This window comes from Rutidosis leptorrhynchoides, chromosome 5 (assembly GCF_046630445.1).
Source record: "Rutidosis leptorrhynchoides isolate AG116_Rl617_1_P2 chromosome 5, CSIRO_AGI_Rlap_v1, whole genome shotgun sequence".
Lineage (NCBI taxonomy): Eukaryota > Viridiplantae > Streptophyta > Magnoliopsida > Asterales > Asteraceae > Rutidosis > Rutidosis leptorrhynchoides.
Genome location: NC_092337.1, coordinates 143,505,272 through 143,516,978, shown reverse-complemented (window position 1 = coordinate 143,516,978; position 11,707 = coordinate 143,505,272). Strand labels below are relative to the sequence as shown.

General features: G+C 28.9%; 1 protein-coding gene across 1 annotated transcript; it reads left to right on the top strand.

The window, feature by feature from the left end:
• Positions 1–9,078: 9,078 nt before the first annotated feature.
• On the top strand, positions 9,079–10,891 carry LOC139849069 (uncharacterized). The gene is made up of 5 exons (XM_071838743.1): positions 9,079–9,510; positions 9,566–9,732; positions 9,823–9,873; positions 9,992–9,994; positions 10,813–10,891. The coding sequence occupies exons 1-5, from the start codon at positions 9,079–9,081 to the stop codon at positions 10,889–10,891; spliced, it is 732 nt and encodes a 243-aa protein (XP_071694844.1).
• The last annotated feature ends 816 nt before the right edge of the window (positions 10,892–11,707 follow it).

The window sequence follows — 11,707 nt, the reverse complement described above, 5'->3', positions numbered from 1 at the left end:
TTATGTTGAGGCCTCAGTAACCAACCTTAACAATAATATAATAAGTCATCTTCGCAAAGATGGATATGTACACTCGCAAGTGTATAAATAATCCTCAAAGTACTAAACATCCGCCCACTAGCTCTTATGTCTAGTGCAGCCTACATGATGAGGGTGTTAAGCCCGATAGATCTATATTTAGGATTCGCTCTTACATGCTCTTATAACATGTAACTAAATTACCTAGCAAATCAATTCGTAGAATATCATTTTTAATCACTTGTCTCTATTTCGTAAAGCATTTATAAAAGTAGCGCATGTATTCTCAGCCCAAAAATATATATTGCAAAAGCAATTAAAAAGGGAGCAAATGAAACTCACTATACTGTATTTTGTAGTAAAAATACATACGACGATACTGAACAATGCAAGGTTGGCCTCGGATTCACGAACCTATATCATTTATATATATATTAACACATAAAATGGTAATCGAACAAATTTATATATTATTAGAGATTTAATTGTTATTTTAATTAGGTTTTTCATTAATCACCTTATTAATTATATTTATTAATATACAATATTAATATAGTTATGTTCGATGTGGTACATATAGTTTTATATAACTATCAGTTATTTGAATAAATAATATTGATAAAAATAAATAAACAACTATTTTATTTTATAATAATAACAAAAATGATAGTCTTGTTATAAAAATGGTACTTTTAATGATATTGATAAAAATGATAACTTTAATAAAAATGATACTTTTAATAAAAATGTTAATTGTAATAATAATGAATATTAATAATAATAACAAAAATAATAATAATGATTTTACTAATAATAATAATGATACTAATATTTATTTTAATAATAATGATAATATTTAATAATAATACTAATAATCTTAATGATATTACTAATAATACTTATGGTGATGTTAGTGGTAATAATAATAATAATAATAGTTATAATAATAACACCAATAATACTAATAATAAAAATAAGGATAAGCTACCTTTGAAGAGTTAAAAGACTTTTTCCCAACAAAAAAAAAATGGACTCGAACTCAAGACCTCCCGCTAACCCACTAACACTCTAACCATTGATCTGTCATCTGTTTATCTGATTAGCATTACAACCCGTTTATATCTATACTGTGTTACCAGTTTCCCTCTTCTACTTCATCTTCATAATTCCTAAATCGACAGAAACTGAATTGCCAACATATAACGACTTTGAAATTTGTTTTAGGTCTGTTAACAGAAACATAACCGATTCAACTTGGAACACTTGATTCGATATAACAAAAAAATAAAAATAAAAAAATAAGATTGGTGAATCTGCTTTGCTAAAACCATATTGAACTCAATATTTGATTTCAAATTTTAGATTGTTTTAGAAGAAGTTTCCTACATGAAATATCTTGCAAATCCTTCCTAGAAACTTCTACCATCATCAATTTATCATAAAACATAAAAATGAAATCGAATTTTACCATGAACATCTTCTTTGACTTTTTGAGAATAAATTTGACTCCCAAAATTAAAGATCGATAAGATGAATTGAAGTTTAAAAATTTGCAGAAAGATTGAGAAATATAATCCTAACGAAACCTCATTTATACTTTTTGAATTTAATTTAGAAATCGAGCTTTTCATGAAACAGAGGGAAAAAGCTGTGTTCTTCGGTTTATATTTTTTTTAATCAAATTTTTCTGTTTTTCGTTCACAGTTGCAGTCCTATATATTTATAATGTGGTAACTAATACTTACTACAGATTTAGGATTCGTTTGCCCTTGTTTTCTAGTTAAGATTGCCTCAACAGGATCTTCAATCGTACAGATATATATATATAAAAAATAGAACGACTTTATACCATATCTTACCACTTGATTTTGATACGACACCAATTTTGGACAGAAGCAGAATTTTAGCTAAAGTGTGATAGTGAAGTGAAACTGAATTCACTCTTGTTGTTATTATAATCGGAGTATATACATCTGGTTATCCACATTTACACATAATAATACATACATGTATAAATAATTGTATATATATATCCTATATATTTATTTATATATGTATAATTGTATTTCATGTATGTATCTATGTATATATATCTGTGTTTATATTCAAAGTTGTATATCTCTTACTTTTATATATTTATATTCACATAATTTAATTGATTTTGTTGATAAATATAAATATAATAATACTACTCCAAATATTATAACTAATAGTAATATAATAATAATAATACTAATATTTTTACTAATGATAATTATGTTAATTACAATACTATGTATAACAATAATATTATTAATAACAATCATACGAATAATTTATATATATATATATATATATATATATATATATATATATATATATATATATATATATATATATATATATATATATATATATATATAAATATATAATCCTTTGATAATAATAATAATATATCTGTCACTGATGTTAATAATGTTAATAAAAATAGTTTTATTATTAATGGTACTAATAATATTAGTAATTAACTTTACTGGTAATAATATTAACAATACTAATATACCTATTGATGCTTATCTACATTCACATATATATACTTTATATAATAATAGTGGTGATGCGGATCTTAATATTAATATTAATATTATTAATAATAATGAAAATAATGATAATGATATAGCGTTTACACTTAAAATTTATAATTAAATTTAATATGTTAATATTATATTTTTTTTACTAATAATATAATATATTAAGCCTTTAGTATTTAATTATTATTTACATTTAATATTTCCTATGTATAGAGTTTATACATATACGTATATACATTTACATATTTATTTATACACAATTTTTCGTGAATCGTCGGGAATGGTCAAAGGTTAAATGAATCCATATAAATAGTTTAAAGGTCAAATGAATACAGTCCTAAGTTTTTGAGACTTCAATATTACAGACTCTGCTTATCGTGTCGAATTCTTATAAAGATTAAGTTTAAATTTGGTCAGAAATTTCTGGGTTGTCACAAAAACACCCCAGATGCACCACAATAAACCATCCGCAAACTAACTAACTAACTAACTAACTAAGTAAGTAACTGGAGCATGACCAATATAAAGCAAACCCCAAAAGAGAAATAACCTACACCCATAACTAAGACCAACATGTTTGTTTCCTTATAGAGGGGTTCATTTTTAGTTAAATGTAGAGGATACCTGGATTTGATGCTCAACAACATCAGTGGTTGCAATTTAGACAAAAAAAGAATGTACACATTATTATAAACACAATAGATTACAAAGTTAGAAAAACACAACACATTACATAGTCATAGTATGTTAGTTCAAATGAAATATCAAATATGAAATATATAAGTCTTAAAAAATAATTAAAACATAACAATAAACCCTTAACAATAAATCTTAAAATTAAAACATATGAAAATGAAAATACAAATGCAGTAAATCGAAACAATTATAACGACATGTTTGTGTAAATTTACCTGATTAAATAAAAAGTTTTCAGTTTTCGGTTGAATCGATTATCTGCAGGTAATCATTGATTGATAAAAAAAATCAATATTTCCAGGGAAACACATAATCAAAGTAAGTTCAGAAACAACTAATCGATATATAAAGCAATAAATAGATGAAATCTTTAGATCTGTTCACTATCAAAATAATGGATTTTACCTTCGATGCTTAAAAATCAAATCGTCATCGCCGATGCATATGATCTGAATAATAAAATCATCTATAGCGATTAGATTAAAATCAAATCAATAAAAAGATTCATCAAAACTAATATAAATTCAAATTAAACAGATTCATCAAAATCTGATTATCTTGTGCGAATTCGATATAGATGACTGAAGAATCGATTTGTTTGGCGATGGATGGAGGATTGGATGAAGAATCGATTTAGGGTTTTTTGATTGATTAGCTGAGTGTTACTGATTTGAGATGAGAGAGTTTTGAAGGGTTGAAGAAGACTGCGTAGCTTGCAAATGAATTTGAGATGGATCGATCCCTAATTTTAGGGCTAAACCCATTACGTTTTTTATTTTTGAAGGCTAATTTTGTCTGATCACCTCAAAATCCAAGGATTGTCAGGTGATTAAGGGTTAGTTTTGAAATGAATGGCTGTGATTAGAGGTGGTTAAAAGTTTGGATGGCTAGGATTTAATATTATGGAATTTGTCACTCAATATTGGTTTTGTTTTAAGTATAAGAGAGATATTTTGATATATACATTAAGAAGATAGGGATGCGCCGAACATAGTTTTTATATAAATAAATATCATATTTACTGACATTTGAACCATTTTTACAAGGATGCGTCGTATTTTTTTCGTCGGAGAACGTGATGCATTTGATAGTTCGATCTAAGATCCCAGATGTACATGGACAAATCGAAGGCTAGTTGTTAGTGGGGATGCAACATTAATCAAAGCGGATTCTAATTAATCGTGTTAATCAACATCAAATCATCTATCGGTGGTTCATCCAAATCTTATTGTTTGGGGGGTTACCCATGGGTATCAGTGTTTGTTGCTGTGATGACCCGGGAATTTCCGACCAAATTTAAACTTTAATCTTTATATGATTTCGATACGATAAGCAAAGTATGTAATGTTGAGTCTAGAAAATTTTGAAACGATGTTCATATATTCAATTAACCTTCGACTGCTCCCGACGATTCATGAACAATTGTGTATAACAAATATGTAAATTTATATATAAATATAAATAGAAGTATATATATAATATTCTGAAGTAGTAAAATACACTTTAATCAATATGAATTAAAAATATATAATAAATAAATAGAATATCTAAGTTACTATAAAAATGTAAATATATAGATATATATGTATAAATATAAGTTAAATATAACTGTAATATTAATATCATTATATTTATTTCCATTGGTATTAACATTAACATTAATACTAAAATACTAATATTAGATTAACATTATAATTGATACATCTAATTTTTTTATATCATCATAATTACAAGTAAAATTAAAATTTTAAGTTATTATGATTGTTCACTATTATTTTTCTTTATTATTATTATTATTATTAATATTAATATTAAATATTAATTGTATAAATTATATAATTTGATGATTCGTACAATCTTGTTACAAACAGCTATCGAACTGTATCAAATTGGTACTCCTGTCTTCAAATTTGATTCCCTGCGACTTTAATCCACAGAAAGAATCCAAAATCAGTTTAGGGTCATTATTATCTTTGTTGTTAATTATTTATTTGTTTTCTGAAAACGATTCTTTCTGTCGAAGTTCATTACTACGAAACCAAACATCAACACATAACCACAATTCGTCATCTCAATCACTAATACCACTACCTTTGAACCATACTTACCATATTCTTCAATTAATCAATAACTCCATTCGACAACCATCATACGAACCACCATCATCACTTCAAACTCGTCACTTTCCAACACCATAACCCATCTCCATGAACAACCACCACAAACCCAGAATTATGGCTGTGATAATAAACGAAGGAGATAAAAGAATGTTGTGACGCGTACAGTGAAAACGATAGGATGATGATGGTACCTTTCTGCGTTTCTTTCTCCTCTTCTTTCTTGTTCTTGTTCTTGTTAACCGCTACACTAATCTTCATTAAAGTTATCACCACCATTCGATAACCAACCCTTTCTTCTTCAATAAAATGTCACCAAGCTACCACCTTCAAAACACTACATTTGATTATATGATTTCTTCTTCTACTGATTCTACTTATAAACACGCACACCCTAAACAACCATGGGCAAAATATTACTGCTGTTGCAACTATCTTGGGTGTGGTTCTTATTCGCATTAAACAACCGAGACAACAAAGAAACCTCAACAACAAATCACACTATCGAACCATCTCTCTTTAATATCATTACTCGATCAAATCCATTTGAAAGGTTACAACCCTTCCTTGTTTATATTAATAAGGTGATAGATATTAAAGTTGATAGATGATTGTGTTTCCTTTCTTTTTATCTTCTTTTGGTCGACACTTTATCAAGGAGAAAACCCCACTAATTATTTTATTCCAGCTGTTTTAGACAAATTACAATATATATGATTATGGTAGGGTAGGTTAGGAGTTCAATTAGTTAAAATGTTGAGCTACACGAACTGCAAAATAGACTTAAGGTGATCATGGACTGAATCGTTAATGGACTGTTATGTTACGGTGTAATGATAGGCTATTAAATTTGGGCCTGTAACCTACATACCGCGAGCAATCGGGCCTGCAAACCTCTATCATTTTTTTTCATCTTCCATGATTATGCAACTATCTTCTTCTGCTTCTGTTGCTAATCGTTACCCACAAAACCAAAACAAACGAGTTTCCTGCTATTGCTATTTCCTTCGTGACAATACAACTCATCACCTACAACTGCTAAGATCTGGATGTTGAAAACAATGAACAATTACGATGATGAATAGGTTAGGACCGAGAGCTAGTAAGATTCTGATGGGCTGCAGGATATTGGAATTTATTTTGGGCTGAACGTTTGAGCCATGTACGGGTTTATGATGATGAAGACTACTCCTTGTTACCCTACTACAACTCTCATTTGTTTATATTTTTTTTCGTGCACAATAATAACAAGTGTGATGATGATGAAGGTGACGTAAAAATGATGATGATACTAATAATGAAATGATTCAGAGAAGATGATTTTGGAGAAGAACATAATGATGTTTAAATTGGGTTTAAGAAAGAAGAAGTTAACAGAAGTATAAATGGTTAAATATAATTAAAATCTGATATTAATCAGATTAACAGAAAAGGAGGAGTGGTTTAGGGATGATGTGGTTAAACTAGCGGTCACAGGTTCAATCCTAGGTTCAGGCATTTTTTTTTTGAGAAGAAGAAACATAAGAAAACATCCAGATATATTGGTTAAATACTGTAGTCCATAAATTAGAATAGAAAAGCAAGAATGGACAGATGGTTAAGGTGTTGATGGGTTAGCAGGAGGTCGTGGGTTCGAGTCCTTGGAGCTGCAGTATATTTATTTTAGGACGATTTCCTCTAAGGTAGTCTTTATTATAAGTATTAATTATTATTATTATTATTATTATTATTATTATTATTATTATTATTATTATTATTATTATTATTATTATTATTATTATTATTATTATTATTATTATTATTATTATTATTATTATTATTATTAATATTATCATTATATTTATTGGTATGATTATTACAATATTTTTTTTTAAAAAAAAAAAAAAAAAAAAACTATCTCCTTGTCAAAAATTATCATTTTTTTATATAAAGTTATTATATAATTTAAAATTTCATTTAGGTTAATATTATTATTATGAACAATATTACATATAACAAACTATATTTTTATATATATAACAATAAAACATATAATTATATATATAGATATATTAATATAACTAAATGAATATATAATAATTATTTTCAATGTATATATATATATATATATATATATATATATATATATATATATACACACAAAGTAGATATATAACATATAATTTAAGTTTTAATACATATAAACAAAGTATATGTATAAAATAAAAATTAGTATGAAATTTATATAACTACAAACACATAAATATTATATAATTAATAAATGAGATTATGCGATTTCCATTGCATATATTAATATACATATTGAATATAGGTTCGTGAATCCGAGGTCAACCCTACACTTGTTAAATGACGTCATATGTATTTTTACTACAAAATACAGTATGGTGAGTTTCTTTTGCTCCCTTTTACTCTTTATATTTTTGGGACTGAGAATACATGCGCTGTTTTTATAATTGTTTTACGAAATAGACACAAGTAAATGAAACTACATTCTATGACTGGATTATTAAACCGAATATGCCCCTTTTTAGTCTGGTAATCTAAGAATTAGGGAACAGACACCCTAATTGACGTGAATCCTAAAGATAGATCTATTGGGCCTAACAAACCCCATCCAAAGTACCGGATGCTTTAGTACTTTGAAATTTATATCATATCCGAAGGGTGTTCCGGAATGATGGGGATATTCTTATATATGCATCTTGTTAATGTCGGTTACCAGGTGTTCAATCCATATGAATGATATTTTTGTCTCTATGCATGGGACGTTTATTTATGAGAAATCTTGTGGTCTATTAAAATGATGGAAATGATTATTTATGTTAAACTAATGAACTCACCAACCTTTTGGTTGACACTTTAAAGCATGTTTATTCTTAGGTACGAAAGAAATTTTCCGCTGTGCAATTGTTCATTTTAGAAATATTACTTGGAGTCATTCATTACATATTTCAAAAGACGTTGCATTCGAGTCGTTGAGTTCATCAAGATTATTATTAAGTCAATTATGGTTGGATATATTATGAAATGGTTTGTATGCGGTCAACTTCCGTTGTAAAGAAAGATTATCTTTTAAAATTGAATGCAATGTTTGTAAAATGTATCATATAGATGTCATGTACCTCGCGATGTAATCAACTGTTGTGAATCGTTGATAATCGATATGGACTTTGTCCGGATGGATTAGGACGGGTCTTCACAGTTGTAACCACCGATACATTGTTTTATGAAAGGAAGATATAGATTTTTTTTAAGGGATGTAGAGATCGAGATTGAGATTCTAACTATGTGATAACGTAGATGTAGAGAGAGATATAGTAGATCTTTTAATTCGGATGGAGAGGTAATATCAAGGAAAGGAGTTTTCCAACTATACCCTTTTGAGTTATTTTTAAATTGTAAAAACCCTCACAATTTTATGACCATTGATCTCGTTCATCTATGGCTCAGAACTGTTCTCACAGAAGTTATAAATAAGAACGTTCTCATTTGAATTCCCCTCTTAGTCAACAATAGGACCATATACAAGTCCAATCAACAAAATTGTAACACATTATTTAATTATGACCCAAGTATATCGATCAAGGGCACTGAAAAATATTCATTGTCGAATTTATTATATAATTTTTTTTCGAACGGCATCAAAATCGGGTAATGGCTCCAATACCAGATTTTGGATGGATAATTGGCTAGGTGATGACGCATTAAAAGACAAATTTAGGAGATTGTTTCGATTAGAGACAGATGTTAATTGTACGATTGCAGACAGATTTGTAAACAGGTCATGGTCATGGGTTTGGAACCGATCCAATATCGGGGCTACTAACGAGGCTGCTGTACACGAGCTTGGTATGCGTCTAAATCAGGTAGTACTCGGTGATGGTACTGACTCTTGGATTTGGTCTTTATCCAACGATGTGGGGTTCTCAGTATGTAATACTAGAGTTCATATTGATGATTTGGTTCTACCTTCGGCTACCATGTACACTATGTGGGTGAAGCAAGTACCAAGGAAGATCAATATTTTTATATGGAGATGGGCACTCGATAGACTTCCAACTCGTCTCAATTTATCACGGAGCAGTTTAGAAATTGAGTCGATTGGTTGCGTATCTTGTAATCATTTTGTCGAATCAATTCATCATATTATGTTCGAATGTGAAGTGGCATCCGAACTATGGAGAAAGGTGCGGATTTGGACCAATGTTTTGTTACCTAGGTTTTTCAGAATGGACTAACTGGATAGCTTGGTTTGAAGATTGGCGGGAGTCGGAGGATGTAAAGTCCAGATTGTATGTCATCGTCGCATCTACAGTTTGGCACATTTGGAGGTTCAGAAATAGCAAGTTATTTCAGCAGCGTCCGATGAAACGTTGTATTTTGTTTGATTCTATTTGTCTCTTTTCTTTTAATTGGTATAGAAGTAGAGGTAAAAAGAATGTAAATTGGAATGATTGGCGCGTAAAGCCGTTGTAATTTGGTGACGGGTTTTTCTTAGCTCCTTTCTAGGTTAGCTCGTTTGTTTTTAATAAATTTTGGCCGTTCAAAAAAAAAAAAATTTAATTTGAATATCTAAAATTTTTTATTCAGATGGTAAATTTTCTTTTATAAGTTTGGCCGTTGACCGAGATTTTAACCGTTGACCGAGAAATCTCAACGAGATGGGAAAATATTCTCGGCTGAGTTTTGAAACCGAGATCTCCCCGAGATCTCGCCGAGAAATTCCGAGATCTGCAACACTGGGTGTCACCAATGTAAATATTCATAGTATGAAGGGTAAATTGTAAATTAATTAGATAGTCTGTTAGTGTCCTATAAAGAGTTTCGTTAGTTCGTTAATGATGGTTGAATAGCTTGCTGATGTATATATACGATGTAATCGTTTTCATTTTGAAACTTCTCCAATTAATCAATGATAATCATTTTAGATTTCAATTACATGATTTAATATTTCGCAATTCATATGTTATTAATGCGTAGATAATTGTTTTTGTTATCAGAATTATTAATTACTTCGCATACTTTGATCAATTAATCAAATTGGTTAATTTTTCTTTGCAATCAGTTTTGCAATCAAATTCTTGAATTAAGCATATAATTGTTCTAATGCAATGCTGCATATTGGTCCGGATTAAAATCGGGAAACTACATAAATGTTACGATGAATTCGATGCATGATCCATTACAATTGCTAGTTCAGACCATCCATGATGATATTGAAAAATACCCCGTTTAATGGAAGCAATTTCTTGAGATGGAGCAAAACAATTAAAATGGCACTAGGTGCAAAATTGAAATTAGGGTTTACAGATGGATCTAATCCAGAACCTATTGTTACTGATGATACATATCGGAGATATACAAGTAATGAGATTTGATAACTAAATGGCTAATGATATACCATATGATAGCGTTCGTGAAATTAAAGTCAATACTGACAATAAGATTGATCCGTATCAATGGCTTGTTGCAGCTCTTGTCAAAAAATGATGAAGATGTTTCAAGGAAAAGGTGCACCAGAAACAGATCATGTTATGAATCATGCATTTAAAAGATTTTGTACCTATTCTCATGCATTAACATGTTTCACATGTCTCAACAATACAAGTCATACTGTTATGGTTAATGACTGGATGTTAAATACAGTGGCTTCGGATCATATGTCACCACACTTACATCTTTTCAAATCACTTAAAACATTAAAACATCCTATCAAGTTTCTTTACCATATGTTATTTACAAATTCGTTTCAACTATTGATCAAATAACTCTCAATCCTTATTTGGCTTTATACAATGTCTTTTATGTGCTAGAACTTAAATTGAAATTACTTTCTATTGGATGATTGCTTTGGATACAAAGGCTTGTAGAAATATATTTATATGATTCATTCTTTTTTCAGGACCGTTTAACTAAAAAGTTTGTGGCAGTAGGAAAGTGATTCAATAATCTATATGCTTACAAAGTCAGGCATGCTTCTTCTACTTCTCCAGATGTATCTATTTCTACAGTTCATTGATATGCTAAACCAGGTTATGTAAACTCTAGAAAATATCGATTCAAACTAACACATAACTATAGGCAAGTATGCCTAATCATGCAATAGTACAGAAATAGTAAATCCAGGTTTCGTTCCTAGAAACATCAACTAGCAATCAATCCTAGTGATCAATAACACGCAACTAATGTATTGACAGAAAAACAGTAAATTCAGGGGGTTTAGCGTTTAATGACCAAAATGTCAAAGTAATGATTTAATAAAAAAAAGTTGAAAAATAAAAGCAAACAATTAAATCAAAGTAAATA